This window comes from Rhizophagus irregularis, chromosome 14 (assembly GCF_026210795.1).
Source record: "Rhizophagus irregularis chromosome 14, complete sequence".
Lineage (NCBI taxonomy): Eukaryota > Fungi > Glomeromycota > Glomeromycetes > Glomerales > Glomeraceae > Rhizophagus > Rhizophagus irregularis.
Genome location: NC_089442.1, coordinates 3,071,373 through 3,088,487, shown reverse-complemented (window position 1 = coordinate 3,088,487; position 17,115 = coordinate 3,071,373). Strand labels below are relative to the sequence as shown.

General features: G+C 22.5%; 2 protein-coding genes across 2 annotated transcripts; one reads left to right on the top strand and one right to left on the bottom strand.

Moving 5' to 3' along the window:
• Nucleotides 1-1,518: 1,518 nt before the first annotated feature.
• Nucleotides 1,519-1,887, bottom strand: OCT59_006361 (uncharacterized protein; the record flags this gene model as incomplete). The annotated part of the gene is made up of 2 exons (XM_066141221.1): nucleotides 1,519-1,541; nucleotides 1,674-1,887. 2 exons carry the CDS (start codon nucleotides 1,885-1,887, stop codon nucleotides 1,519-1,521), a joined length of 237 nt encoding a protein of 78 aa, XP_065998033.1.
• A 13,191-nt stretch (nucleotides 1,888-15,078) lies between these two features.
• OCT59_006360 (uncharacterized protein) lies at nucleotides 15,079-16,789 on the top strand (the record flags this gene model as incomplete). The annotated part of the gene is made up of 6 exons (XM_066141220.1): nucleotides 15,079-15,214; nucleotides 15,402-15,418; nucleotides 15,504-15,635; nucleotides 15,716-15,853; nucleotides 15,941-16,495; nucleotides 16,619-16,789. 6 exons carry the CDS (start codon nucleotides 15,079-15,081, stop codon nucleotides 16,787-16,789), a joined length of 1,149 nt encoding a protein of 382 aa, XP_065998032.1.
• Between the last annotated feature and the right edge of the window lie 326 nt (nucleotides 16,790-17,115).

The following is a 17,115-nucleotide window of genomic DNA, read 5'->3' as shown; positions in this document are numbered from 1 at the left end:
CTATTATGGGTGGTGATGAAGGACTTCTAACCCTAATGCCTCCCTAGTTATATCAAACAAACAATTATGAAATATTTTGTTCAATATCTAAATAAATCAGGTATAGGAGGTATAGGACTAAATTTTAATCTTAATGTTACTTGTGTGAGTTGTGTTCATAATGTTGTATTATTGAATAATGTAATTAGGGATGGCACGTGATTTAAAACAAGATGTTTTAAAACAATTTAAATCAGTTTTTTATTGTTTTAAAACTTTTTTTTTGTTTTAAAACATTGGCATGATTATTGCGTAATTATTTTAATGACTTTTTTGTATTTTTAAGCAATCTTTTTTTAAAATTATTCTCGTGAAAGACCATCATCAGAAGACGTCCGTAAGCATTTGAAAAGTTACGAAACAACACCTCGTCAAAAGTGTGTAATTATTGTGGAAATGACATTAGTTATTGATTTAATTGATCGATTAGAAGTTTTAAAATTAATATATATATATATATATTTTAAGAGTTAATGCACATTTTGTTTAACGAATAGTAGAGGATCACTAGCAGTATCACTAAGCTATTACAAAATAAATTCCCAACAAGGTCGGTCCGGCTATACTCTAAATATATATTATATAATAAAGTGCTTAAATTTTTATTGCAAATATGTATTATGTAGTAAAGTTTTAAAACATGTTTAAAACATGTTTTAAAATGCCAAGATTGTTTTAAAACATGTTTTTTGCCATCCCTAAATGTAATACAATTTGTATTTATAAAATATAATAATAATAAAATAAAATTCTCTTGATTTTTAGAGACATTAGAGTCATTAAAAATTTTATGAATTTTTTAGAAAATTCTATATAGAAAATATATGTAGAAATACATTTCAGCCAATTTTTTGGCAGTAAACAGTGATCTGCATTTATAAAAATCAACCCATATATCTGTATTATTTATGAACTTATTAAATTACTTTAAACTAATACGTAAAATTTTATAATATTTAATTCTTTTTTCTAAAAATTCTACTTCAACCAGATGTTCAGCCGGATTTAGAACCAAAATTGGATCAAGGGATTATGACAAGATTGGATAAACAGGAAATTGAAATCGATTGGGTCAGTCTTTGTGCCAACCTTGATACATTAATATTATTAGCTCTTGAAATAAATATAAAAATTTACATTATTTAACTTAATTTTACATATTGGGAATGATTTTATACATTTATATTATTTGATAATTATAGTTAATAATTGAAAAAGATAAAAAAAAATGATTTATTTTTATTTAAATTACATACCAAGAAATTAGTAGATATTTACTACACTAGTCTTAGTGTTTAAATAATTCTAAAAAAGGAGAATACATATATTTAATATTTGGATAAAATATAAAAAAAGGGAATTATTTAAATTACAAACTAAGAATCTTGTAAATTGTAATATATCTACTATTTAGTGTTTAAATAAATCTAAAACGAATAAAACAAAGAACAATTTCTCTTGAATGCATGATATCAAATATCACTCAAAAAAACCAAAAATTTCTTTTAAAAATACAAATGATTAGTTAATAACTTAATATTCATCGTTTTAATATCTAAATAATTAAATAGATAAAATTAATTTCATATAAATAATTTGCAAAAATTATTCTTTTTATATACTATATTACATACCTAATGATTTTATATCTTCAATTATACAATCATTCAAATCTTCACTTACTGGCATTTCATTATTCACTTTTACATTAGCTTGTGAATATTCACTTTCAAGAATTTCATTCAATTCTTTACTAGTAAAATCAAGCAAGCGACTTATATAACATGATTGTGGGTGAGATTCAGTAGCAAGATTGGTATGTCCAATTGGTGCATTTATAAGTTCCATAATATCGCATTTTAATTTTTCATTAATATCTTCAAGTTTTACTTCACTTGGAAGAAAAATCCATTCTCTAATAATATTTGATACATTTTCAGAAGATGGTCTTTTTGATGGAACTTCATCCCAACATTTTTTCATCAAATCTACATAACATTGTGGAGTATTTTCAATAATTTCAGGCCGTTCACCTTTACAAATACTTAAACTAAGTTGAATATCATGTGCTATATTATTAAATGGTGGTACCCCAGATGTAAATTCCCACATAATCATAGCAAAACCATATATATCACTAGCTGGAGTATAAGATTTGCCTCTTAAAATTTCAGGTGCCATAAATGGTATAACACCATAAATATCATACTTTTTCAAAAATAATTTTACAGGTTGACATAATCCTAAATCACTAATATAAATTTTATCTCTAATCTTGTTATTATGATTTAAAATATTACCATCATGAAAATCACAATGAATGAGATTTTGTTTATGTATCTCATCAAGTCCAGAAATAATTTCATGTAACATATATAATTTTTGTTTCCAATTATTTTTGATTATTCTTGTTAAATTTCCTCTTAAATTACCTTTGTTTGCATAATCCATTACTACCATATATTTTAATGTATCTGGATCTTTTGTAAATCCATAAAAATAAATAATAAAATGTGAATTTAAACAACTTTCATGATATTTCCACTACAAAAAAAATAAAAATATTTTAGCATAAATAAATTATAATTCAAATTAAAAAGTAAATATTATATTATCATACTTCATTTAAAAATTCATTTAAATTTTCATTTAAATTATTATTACATTTAAGAATTACTTCTTTATTTTCATTATCTTTTAACCAAATAGCTTTGTATATAGTACCAAATCCTCCTTTATCAAGATATTCAACATTTTCAAATTGATTATAAGGAATCCATTTAAATTTTTTTTCAAAAATAAATTTATCTACAATTGCATTTCCACTTTTTCCAAATCTAATAATTAAAGTTTAAATTATATTAAAGTTTATATTAAAATTTACACCAAAATTTAAAATTAAAATTAACACTTACTCTATAAAATTTAAATAGGAATAAAGAATTTAATATAATATAAATCTTAATATTTGTATAAATATACAATAATAACCTATAATTTACAACTTACCAACTAAAGTAATAAATATTATTTAAATAAATGAAATTCATAAATATTATATAAAATATATATTAAACAATAGAAATAATAATAACTTACATGCTATTATTAAATAATTTTTTAAATGAAGAATTTAGTTAGTTTAAATTAAATGTAAATATTATATAAATATGTAATAATAGAATTGAATAAATAACTTACTCCCTATATAAATAAATAATTTTTTAAATAAAGAATTTAGTTAGTTTAAATTATATATAATATAATTAAATAAATAACTTACCCCCTAGTAAATAATTTTTTAAATAAAAAATTTAGTTAGTTTAAATTTATGTAAATGTTATAAATATGTAATAATAAAATTAAATAAATAACTTACATGCTATAATATTAAATAATTTTTTAAATAAAGAATTTAGTTAGTCTAAATTATATGTAAATATTATACAAATATGTAATAATAGATAAATTACGCCCTAAAAGGAATTACAAAATAATTTTTAAATAAAGAATTTAGTTAGTTTAAATTATATCTGATATGTAAATATTATATAAATATGTAATAGTAAATAACTTACGCCCTAAAAGAAATTATAAAACAATTTTTTAAATAAAAGAATTTAGTTAATTTAAATTATATGTAATAGAATTAAATAAACTTATAACTTACCACCTAAAAGAAATTACAAAATAATTTTTAAATAAAGAATTTAGTTAGTTTAAATTATATGTAAATATTATACAAATATGTAATAATAGATAACTTACGCCCTAAAGGATTACAAAATAATTTTTAAATAAAGAATTTAGTTAGTTTAAATTTTATGTAAATATTATATAGATATTGTTATATAAATATTGTAATATTAGAATTAAATAAATAACTTATAACTTACGCTCTAATTAAATAAGAAATTTAGTTAGTTTAAATTATATGTAAATATTATATAAATATTGTTATATAAATAGTGTAATAATAGAATTAAATAAATAAATTATAACTTACGTTCTAATTAAATAAAGAATTTAGTTAGTTTAGATTATATGTAAATATTATTGTAATTATAGAATTTAATAAATAACTTACTCCCTATAATATTAAATAGTTTTTAAATAAAAAATTTAGTTAGTTAAATTATGTATGTAATATTATATAAATATGCAATAATAGATAACTTACAAACTAGTATATTATTAAATAATTTTTAATCAAAGAATTTAGTTAATTTAAATTATATATAAATATGTAATAATAGAATTAAATAAATAACTTACCCCCTAATAAATAATTTTTTAGATAAAGAATTTAGTTAGTTTAATTTATACGTAAATATTATATAAATATACGATAATAGAATTAAATAAATATAACATATAATTTACCATCTAAAAGAATATATGTAAATATTAAAAATATTATATAAATATGTAATAATAGAATTATAAATAACTTATCACTTACGTCCTAATTAAATAAAGAATTTAGTTAGTTTAAATTATAAATATTATATAAATATGTAATAATAGAATCTAATAAATAACTTATAACTTACCGTCTAAAAGAAATTACAAATAATTTTTAAATAAAAAATTTAGTTAGTTTAAATTATATGTAAATATTATACAAATATGTATAACTTATAACTTACATTCTAGTCAAATAAAAGAATTTAGTTAGTTTAAATTATATGTAAATATTATATAAATATGTGATAATAGAATTAAACAAATAATTTACTCCCTATATTAAATAAAGAATTTAGTTAGTTTAAATTATATGTAAATATTATTTAAATATGTAGTAATAGAATTAAACAAATAACTTATAACTTACGTTCTAATTAAATAAAAAATTTAGTTAGTTTAAATCATATAAATATTATTTAAATATGTATAATAGAATCTAATAAATTAATTTATAACTTACCATCTAAAAGAAATTACAAAATAATTTTTTTAATAAAAAATTTAGATTATTTTCATTAATTAGGTAAAATGATGATCAATATTGACTTATGTGCGACCGCATTCTATGAAAGTGGTCCTTTAGTCAATGTTGTTGTTAAAATGCTTGGATAATTTAAATTACATGTAAATATTATATAAATATGTAAATAATAGAATTAAACAAATAACTTACCCACTATATTATTAAATAATTTTTTTATTAAAGTTAGTTTAAATTACATGCAAATATTATATAAAAATGTGATAATAGAATCAAATAAATAACTTATAACTTACACTCTAAAAGAAGTTACAAAATGATTAAATAAAGAATTTAGTTAGTTTAAATTAAGTAATTTACTCTCTAATAGAAAGAATTAATTTAGTTTTAATTATATGTTAAATAAATAACTTATAACTTACCATCTAAAAGAAATTATAAAATAATTTTTAAATAAAGAATTTAGTTAGTTTAAATTATGTATAAATATTATATAAATATGTAATAATAGATAACTTATAACTTACAATCTAAAAGAAATTACAAATATTTTTTTAAATAAAAAATTTAGTTAGTTTAAATTATATGTAATTACTATATAAATATGTAATAACAGAATTAAATAAATAGCTTACATGCTATATTATTAAATAATTTTAATAATTTTTTAAATAAAGAATTTAGTTAACGTAAATATTATTTAAATATATAATAATAGAATTAAATAAATAACTTACATGCTATATTAAACAATTTTTTAAATAAAGATTTTAGTTAATAATAAATATGTAATAATAGAATTAAATAAATAACTTACTCCCTAATAAATAATTTTTTAAATAAAAAATTTACTTAGTTTAAAATATTATAAATGTGTAATAATAGATTAAATAAATAACTTAGAATTTACCAACTAAAAGAAATTACAAAATAATTTTTTAAGTAAAGAACTTAATTAGTTTAAATTATATGTAAATATTATATAAATATGTAATAATAAAATTAAAAAATAACTTACTCCCTATATTAAATAAAGAATTTAATTAGTTTAAATTATATGTAAATATTATATAAATATGTAATAGTAGAATTGAATAAATAACTTACTCCCTATATTAAATAAAGAATTTAGTTAGTTTAAGTTATATGTAAATTTTATATTAAAAAATAACTTACTCCCTATATTAAAGAAAGAATTTAGTTAGTTTAAATATATAAATATATAATAATAGAATTAAATAAATAACTTATAACTTACACTCTACAAATAATAAAATAATAAAGAATTTAGTTAGTTTAAATTATATATAAATATTAAATAAATATGTAATAATAGAATTAAATAAATAACTTACTCTCTAATATAAATAATTTTTTAAATAAAAAATTAAATTATATGTAAATATTTATATAAATATGTAATAATAGAATTAAATAAATAACTTACTCCCTAATATAAATAATTTTTTAAATAAAAAATTTAGTTAGTTTAAATTATATGTAAATATTATATAAATATGCAATAATAGAATTAAATAAATAACTTACGCGCTATATTATTAAATAATTTTTTAAATAAAAAATTTAGTTATTCTAAATTATATGTAAGTATTATATAAATATGTAATGATAAAATTAAATAAATATCTTACACGCTATATAATAAATAATTTTTTAAATAAAGAATTATTAGTTTGGATTATGCGTAAATATTATATAAATGTGTAATAATAGGTAACTTACGCTCTAAAAGAAATTACAAATAATTTTTTAAATAAAGAATTTAGTTAGTTTAAATTAAATTAAATATTATAATATAAATATAACATTAGAATTAAATAAATAACTTATAACTTACTAACTAAAAGAAATTACAAAATAATTTTGTAAATAGAGTTTTGTTAGCTTAAATTATATAAATAATAGAAACATAACATATAACTTACACCCTGTAGTATTATTTAATTGTTAATTAGTTAGATGTAAATATAATACCAAAGTATGTAAACTAAATATATTACTCACAGTCTTGTTATTTAAGTAAAGAATCTAATTAGTTGAGTTATATAAAATATTAAACAAATAAATATAATTATTAAATGTTGTAACTTACCATCTGTAATAATTATTAAATAGTTATTTAAACAAAAAATTTAGATATTTTAAAATAAAGAACTAAATATTTAAATACTGATAACTTACGAACTATAATATTATTGATTATTAAATGAATCTTTAGTTATATGGTATATAACAAAAAATAAGTAACTTTATTATTATTCAATTATAAGATAACCTATTAACTTACGAGCTAAGTTATTTAATATAATTTATATAATATAGTTAGTTAGTTTAAATTATATGTATATAAGGTATAATAATAGATAGTATTTATTAATTTTAACATTTCAGCTTGTTTAATATATTATATTTACCTTCAAGTTCCTTGGTGTCACTTGAAACTTTTTCCATGCTATATGTATGATTTTTACCTTTATCATTACTGAGAACCATTAGCCCATTACTGTATAATTATACCAAAAATTCTCCCTACCTGGAAAAATTAATGTATTTTACTATGTTAAGTTCCTTTTAGTATGGTATTTACGGTAATAATATTTATGCAAAATTCATTATGTGTATCACATTTAATTGGTTACAGTAACCACATCATCGTGTCTGTACTACTAATTATCTGTAGAAGCATGTGTGCCAGGTTCGTGGCGCAGCCAGCAAATTATGGTGCAACGAAAATCATAAAGAGAAATTTTATTTTAACAACATATAACTTAAAAAATTACTAGATAGATGTAATTTTGGCTGCTCTCAAGTCTTACTTAGAGCTACAGAGGCGATTTAAATATTATTATTGACTCATTTAACAAAATTTTTCTTTCACGAAATCCATTTTTGGAAACTATCGACACAGACGGTAGAATGGCACACAAAAAGAGAGTTGCCATCTAGAATGTGTCAATCATTGTTTCGCAGTAAAATCACAAAACGGAAAATATTCTTAATACATAATATAAAAATCATTATCTTTGCGCAAAAAATTGGTGTAGTAATTATTGCGGTACTGTATCATACACCAAATGATGCTGTCGGAGAATAGAGGTGCATGGAATACTTAAAGTAGGTTTATTGCGCTACTTTGTAAGTTTACTTTGAGTAACAAAGGTAATTTTGAATATTTTTTGATTTTTTCGTTAAAATCAATTCTACAAGGACGATGTACAGTCAGACCTCTATATATTCACCATGTTACATCTAAGCGGTGACTATACAGAGTAAACCTCTACTTAATCACTACGGTATTTTAGGTATTTTATTACACATTATAAAAATAAAATAAAAAAAAATTAAAAATTTAAAATTAAAAAAATCTTAAGATTGGGGTCTTGGGTCTCAGACATTCCAGAAAAATTTTATAATAGTTACGCACAGTTTTGTGGGTTTTAAATGTTTTGACCATGATATAACACCGATTACTGCTGATCAAATAAATTAAAATTTAGCAATTCCTTTTCCTAGTAAATTATATTTTTAGACCAAACAATTTAATTATTTTAGAAATATTGAGTTATTGGAACTTGCTTTTTAGCTTGCGATTTCAAGTAGCTGTATAATTTTAAGATACTTTTTAAAGATACACATATCTTCCTTATTAAATTCATCTGTTTTTTGTTCAAAAAAAAAAATTTACCCAAGTTTTACATAGATTTATATAAATGCATCACCAAAAGACATTTTTATTTGCTCTTCTTCATATTGAACTAATTTTATAATATCGCCATCATCTAAAAATTCTTTAGTTGGGATTTCTTCTAATTCACAAAAGTATTTTTTTAATACATCTGCTAATAAGTTCTGCTTTTTTCATCTGGTGTAATAAATTCATCCTTTTCTAATTGAGAAAGGTGCAATTGTTAAACATATTTTCGTGCAAAACCGCTTTATATGAAACAAAGTTATTAATTACTAGAAGCAATATTGTTGAATAAACTTCCGTTCTATAAATTATATAAATAATGTCGTAAATAGCTGAATTAAAAATATTTCAGTTGATGACTTGATGATTGTGATACTCGTAATTATAATAATACTTGATTTGAACTTCCATCCATAATTTTTATCAATTTCTTTGTTGCAAGAGAAATAAGAGACTGAAATATATTACTTGCCAATTAAATGCATGTAATTAAATCCTAGTTAAGATCACGTTATAATTATTACATTGTGGTGTTATACCGTGATAAGGCCGGGCAAAAAAAAAATTTAGATTCTCGTGACCCGGCCGGGTCAGTTTTTCGAAAAATGGAAATTTTTTTTTTATAGCAAAAAATTTTTATCACGTGTTTTAAGTTATTGGCCAATGTGGCGTAAAAAAATTTTACATATGAAAAAATTTTACAAATATAAAAATAAATGCCGGCCGGCCGGGTCATTTTTAAAATTTTATGTCACGAGAATCTAAAAATTTTTTTTGCCCGGCCTAAGGACATGATAATTTCATAACAAATTATTCCGAACGAGTAGACGTCAATTTGTCTGTATAATTTTTTCCTCGTAAAACTTCGGGGCCACATAATGTAAAACCCCAGTTATCATATTATTACCGTCACAAACTTAATGAAGCCAACCCAAAAAAATCCCTAAGATAACCAAAAGTCTGGGGGAAAAGTAATAGGCCTACAAATTAAAGGAAAAAAATCTGTCTTAATACTAGTCTAAAGTCTTCGCTGCGAAGTCCATCAGTATTGTAAATCACTTGACTGAAATTTTTTGTATTACCGAAAGTCACTTGCCAAATCCATTTTACCGAAGGGTATTTTGTCGAAATCCATTTTACCAAAGGGATATTTTACCGAAATATCATTTTACCAATAAAATATAATGTGATACTGTATATACAGCATATATTTTTTTTATTCAAATGAAGATTCTCGTTCTTTAAGAGAATTACATTTGATAAAACGAAGATTTATACAGCATGGGATTTTGCACTCATCGCAAAGGACAGAATATTTACTTGTCTACTAAATGGTATTGTAACCCATAAAATCATTTTTTATTAGTGATGGAGAAGTGATGGAGACCGGTAGAAGGTCTGAAGCGTCACGGCTCTAATTTTTCCGAAGAGAATTTCAATTTATTTTAGTAGTGTTACATAATTACATTTAACGATCGTGTTAATTAACAATTGTGATAGTTTTGCTAGAAATAATATTTAATGTTTGATGAATAAGATAAATAGTATAATTTAAATAATTATAAATCGAATCACTGAAATTAAATAGTAATTTTAAATTGTTTAAAATAAAATAAATTTGCATTAAAAAAATCATTGAAATTAATCGTCTTTCTTCTCTTGCATTTTTTAATATGTTAAAGTCTTAAAATGACAATGGCCTAAAGAGGTTATATTTATTTATTAATAATTAGCTTTATTTTATAAGAATTTAAAGATTTAAAAGTACATCATCTGATCACGTGTGTAAAATCACGCGGGAACGAACGTGCTTCTGCGGGAGCCAATGATCATTATTTATTTTCGTAATGTTGTAGTAATGGATTTAGAATCCAAAGTAGTATGCAAGTATCCGAAGTATAATTTGTGTATAGCGAAGATAAACTATTAATTTTTAAAGAATGCTTATATATATATGTATATATCTATCTAAAGTTTTTTGTTTCAACCATTTATTGTAAATTACAGAAACATCTAATGTGACGGATAAACTATATCACTAGTATATTGATATTTAATTAGTTTTTTTTTATAAATGTTATGTTTTAAAATTATCAAATTGGTAACTAAATCATACATTTAAATATGAATGATAGGAATGTCAAATATTCATGTAAAAATCGTTGAACTGAGTTCAGGCTAAAATCATACAAACTTGCTTTGAGGTATATATAATAATTTATTAATAAATCGGTATATGAAAAAAAGAACAAGGTCATTATTTATACCTATACACACAAAAGAAAATTCTTTAGTTTAATATACAGTAGCTTGCAGTGTTTCGGGCGAAGTCGAAACTAAATTTTCGGATAATTTTTCGAAAAAAATTCCAAAACCTGGTGAAAACTAATAGTTTCGCCATGATATCAAATTGATACTTCGGAAATCTGCGATATTTTTGATTGGTCACAATTTTTGCATCTACTTATCAATCACCGTGCATGTAATATGCAAATCATTTTCATATTAAAAAAAATTCGTGTAACCATATTTGAGTCACTTCATTTTATGATAAACCGTCAATTTTAATATGTAACTCCCATACAAATTAAGTAATTTGATAGAACATCATGTGCTTTACTAGTCTCTGAAGTTAATTTTCCATTTTTGAAATTTTTTTTTCTCTTCGCATATACAAGAAGTTTACGTTAAAAAATGAACTTTTTTTGAGATCCTTTTAAAAGTTTGGATAAATATATAGTTTTAATAGCAAAAATATATGTAATTTTGCAAGAGAAAAAAAGATTTTCTAAGGGTTTAATGGTAGTTATTCGGGTAGTTTTTGTATAAACACAAAAAAATTGATTTTTTAATAAAAAAAAGAATTTTTACTTCAATAAATTTTAATGAGAATCCTTTAACTAATAATAAATATTTTATTTTTAGGTGTAACTTTTCAAAAGAAACAGCTTTTATTAAGTTAATAAGGTCGGTCACCCAATAAGATTTTTGTTTATTATTGAATTTATCAAATTTTCTCTATTTTTTAATATGAAATAATGATAAAATTTTATTTATTATAGGAAAAAGGAAGGGAAGAGTATTATTAGATTTATTTTTGAATAATATATTTTTTTTTAAATTAAAAAAAAACTACAAAATTTTCATTATTTTTAGTAAATCCACTTTTGTCCAATCATGTTTTAATATTAGATTCCTATTTATTTCATCACGAAATTTTTTTATTTTAATATTCAAATTGTTTTTTAAATTAGAAAATAGTTTGTTTTGTAATTAAAACCATTGAAATAATAAAGAATTTATAATACTATTATACAAATATAATGAAAAAAAGGGAAATTTTTCTTTATAGATTCTGGGTTTATTTGAAAATTTATTAGAGTTAATATTTTTTTAAGCTTTTTTTTTGTTATAAAATTATATAAAATACTTTCTGTCTTAATTTGGAGTTTTAAATTATTTACTATATTTGACAAATTTCAAGTTTTTCTCATTATTCCTTATTTTTAGCAAATAAAATGTACCAACTTCTAGTTAAGATCCACCTTAAAAAACAAAAAGTATTTGAAAAAAATTTTCAACACACTCTTAGATGTTGTCAAGAAGTATTATTTTCTATATTTAGTTTGAAAGTTATTTTATATAAATGTGATGTTACATTTGAACTGCATTTTTCAATTTTTATAAAATTTAGGCCGGCATTATAAAATTGGCCGGAATTAAGCAAAATTTGGCCAGAATTATGGATTCGAAAATCATCAATTTTAACCAATAAAATTTATTTTAGCCGATTTTGATCTACATACATAAATTATATAATTAATAACTATACGGCACCATAATTTTTAATATGGCTATCATAATAAGAAAAATTTGCCCTTAAATTTTATTACATGCGCAGTGATTGTTATGATTTCGCAGACATATTAATAATATAACGTAATAATATAACGCGGTTTGCAACTTTTTACCGAAATTTTTTTTATTGTAAATAACATTTTTCATTATAAATACGAGTAAAATAATAGTAAATATAATATACGTAAAATTCGCAGAAAAAGTTTCAAGATTCCTGAAACCATCGTCCATTCATCATTTTGCAGAGTAAACCTGAAGAGTATTATGACTAACACCTGAATGTCCAGAACTTACCTTTTCTAAATCCTTTACCAATTGATACAGTTCCATTCATGTAACCCACAGGTGGAAAAAGAAAAGAAAGAATGGTGGTGACCTAAGTCATTGGTGTGGAGAACTCATACACAAGAAGCAAAATTATCAAACGGTCATTATGAAGCCACCTGTGTATATTAATTATGATTGCTTTTTGGAAAAAGGCTTACAAGATTAGGCACATTTTGCTAATAATTGTCCTCCAAAAGTTTCAATTAATACACTTAAACATCTTGCTGTAAAAGCTAAAGAAATATAATTAGTTTTGAACAAACAACCAAAAAACGAAAGTATCCACAGAATTTCATAATTTTAATTACCGATTAAAGAGTGTGCACGTGACATTTTAGTTTTGCTAGTTTCGCCAGTTTCGGAATGGCCGAAACCAAAGCCTAAATGAGCGAAACATCTCGCTAGCCGCAAAACAGTTTCTCCCGAAACATTAAGAATTTGAACGTGTCTACTCTCGATATCCAAAACTATCACGGCAGAACAGCTTCCTTCTAGCAAATGAAAACGAACAATTGCGGCGGGACTCGACGAAAAATTCGGTAAACCATAATTGGTATAAGAACAAGTAAAATCTTTATTTATTTATTATATGAACAATTTTATTACATGAAATTTCAAGAAATAAATACCACCAAAATACTACCAAATTGCAGAAGTGCATCACAAAAGAATCATCCTCATAATGTGCAGTGAATAAGCGCCATATCTATTTCTTCAATTACTAATTTTAAACTGTCATCTACGATTTTCCTGTAGAGTCAAATATAATATGACTGTTTACGGCTTTACGCCGTAACGGTAATTAAGGAATAAGGTCGCGATATTATTTTTTCAAACTTAAAAAAAGATTATACATTCATTTCCTGTAAGCAGTGATGTTCATTTGTACTTCCAATAGTATAAAAATTTGGTTAGAAGTTTCCAAACCAAATGGTTTTATTAGAAAATTATGCTTCCAATCTTTCCAAAGGTGCTTTCAATAGTGCTTCCAATCTTCCAAGAGCACATCACTGCCTGTAAGTAATAGAAATCTAGATGAGAATTAATTTGAGCGTAATGGAATTACTCCTATTGTAATGTTTGAATAATTTTTTCTTATTGTTTTCTCCTTGGATGCACTTCTTCGATAGTTATATTAAATTTCAGTTTTGACATAGTTGATATAACTATTTTTAGTATAGTATATAAAAAAAAGGAAAATGTACTATTTTTAGTAGAATATATAAGAAAAAAAAGAAAGTGTAAAATTTATAGGAAAAGTTCATATAAGGTTTATAAAGTGGAAAAGTGGAGTAATTAAGAAATAGCATGATCAAAAGCGTTAGAATGACAGCTATATCAGTCACAGGGACTTTCATTGATTGGTGAAAATGGTCATTACGTGACCCAGTTATTGGGTCTTGTGACCGATATAGATAATAGATACTTACTGTACCTTAGATTCTCACGCATCGAAATATATTCTTTACTTCTAAATACCAAAAAAAAAAAAAGATTTTGCGTTTATGGACATGCAGAAGCGAATTTTGCATGTAAAAAATCATTGGACCTGAAATATATAGAATATATAGTCGTAAAAACGGCTAACGACTTTAAACGATATAATACATTAATATACATGCATTTCATGTCGCAACTTTGTTCATTAAACAATGAAAAAATAAATAAATTCTGAAACGTTCATATGCTTTATGAAACTATGAAACTATAAATAATATAAATAATATGATAATAATATGATAATTACTGCGCCATAACGCGATTTAGTCAATGAGAAAAAAATAAAAAGAATTTTCGATACAGAAATGTCTAGAAAACATTTGTTTAAATTTAAATTTTAATTCATCCAAAATCAATTTAGAATCAAAAATTGATGTATTACAAAATTCTTTATATGGTTATGATAAACTCTTGGCCAAAGTATCACAGAATTTATGCTTCTTATCTTGGCTATGTTCTTTCATAATATTCATAATAAATAATTAATAATAGTGTTCAAATAATGAATAACTTGGCGGTAACATGAAAATATAAAAAAGAACAGGAAATATTTCAAAAAAAAAGTGGGCCCCTTTTTTTTTTAAAAAAAAAAATTTAAAAAATATATAATATAAACCGGAATATTTACTAAAAAAAATTTTTTTTGTACGTTAAATTCGTTTATTTCTTTATTTATTTTAAGAGGAAAAAAAAAATGGGTTCAACATCCCCTAAAAATATGAAATCTTCTACTAAGCAATCATTATATACGGATGGAAATTTTCCATATAATCAACAAGAAACTAATCAAATAACTCCTAATTATGGTAATAGAGTTGTAAAAAATGAAGGTACGATAAGATAACCTTATTTAAAAAATTGTAAAAATATATATATATATATATATATATATTTCATTTTATTATACATGCTAACATGAATAAATATAATTTATTTTAGGACGACGTGATCGAAACCGGTGTTTGTTTTGTTGCACGCCAAAAGTGCTAATGATTATTTCTATAATTTATCTTGTAGTGGGAATTATTCACGCGGTAAAAATTTAAAAAATAATAAAATAATAAAATAATAAAAAAACAATAATATATAAATTAATGCAACTTTCTTTTTTTTTTTTAGGTTTCTCAATTATTGATGTTTTTTGGATGTCGTGACCTTTATGTAAACATGGATTCAGTAACTCCTTCAACATTATCTTATGATCAAACTATAATTCCAACATTGAATGTTGAAACTTCCAAATATTTTAATGTAAGTAAATTAACTTTATAAAAAAATAATGTAAATAAGTAAAATAACGAAAAATTTATTTTTAAAATAAAAAAAAAAAGAGATATGATGAACTTTGGATCTCTCAAACAAATGATACTTCAGTCACCAATACAACTATTCAAATTCGTATTGCAACAAGGAATACCGATAGTCAATATGTATCAACAATTGCGCCTTTTACCTATAATATAAATATCGTAAGTATTATAATATATTTTATATAAATATTATTTATTAATTAATTATTAAATTACTATTATTATTATCATAATTATTATAATTAGCCAAAAGGTGATGCTATTGACCGCTTCTTGGCGTTATGGACAACAAAATGTATTGTGAGCAGGGTTGAAGTAATTTTACCACAACAAGTTGCAACCACAACATTATCACCCGTAAACATAAATTCAAAAAGATTTGACGTTAAATTCAAACAAAACTCCGTTCAGTACCCTTACCCAATAAATCTAAAGACCACGAGTTCTGATATTTATATCGAAAATATTTTATTTACGAAAACGACAATCCAAGCTACTAGTGGGGATATAAAAGGTTCAATCTCGTCATTACGGGATGAAATAAATATTGGATCAACAAGCGGTGATATAAACGTTAAAGTTAATGCAACCACCATATTAGGATTAAGCCCAAAAGTTGGGTTGAAAAGTACTAGTGGGGATATTGATTTGGAATTAAATGTTTCAAATCCTGTTGTTAAACCCATTGTTGATGTTTCAGCCACAAGTGGGGATATTAATACGGATATAAAGCTTGCTGATGGGATTACCGATAGTCAAATTACAATTAAAGCAACTAGCGGAGATATTGATTTAAAATTGGTAAAGTTTTTTATAGTTTTTTTTATAGTTTTTTTTATAGTTTTTTTTATAGTTTTTTTTATAATTTTTTTTTATAATTCAATTTTTCCTAAAAAAAAATTCCATTTATTTATATTTATGTAGCATAATACATTCGAAGGACAATATCAAATTACGACTACTTCTGGTGATGTTAATATTGGAATTGGAAATGATAAAAATCATAACCGACAAGGTAGAATTGGTTCAATAAACTCGCAAGGTTTCCTCAACATTGGAGCTACGAGCGGTGATGTTAACGTTGAATTTAGTTAATTGTTATATAATATATATATATATATAATATGTATAATATGTACAATTTTTTTTATGTACTATTGGTGAATTTTTTTTATTTTATTTTTATTATTATTATTATAAATATGTATATGATAAATAAGAATACGGATTTGGATTATAGTAAATAAAATAAACAATGATATTATAAAGATGCAATCAAAAAGAACGCGGGAACACACACGTTTTAGTTATTTATTTAATAAATAAATTGTGAATAATGTCACAGCAAACAATACCATAAAAACGCACTCCGTTATGACATCATACATTAAACCGACATAAGAATGATCGCCAAAAAAAAA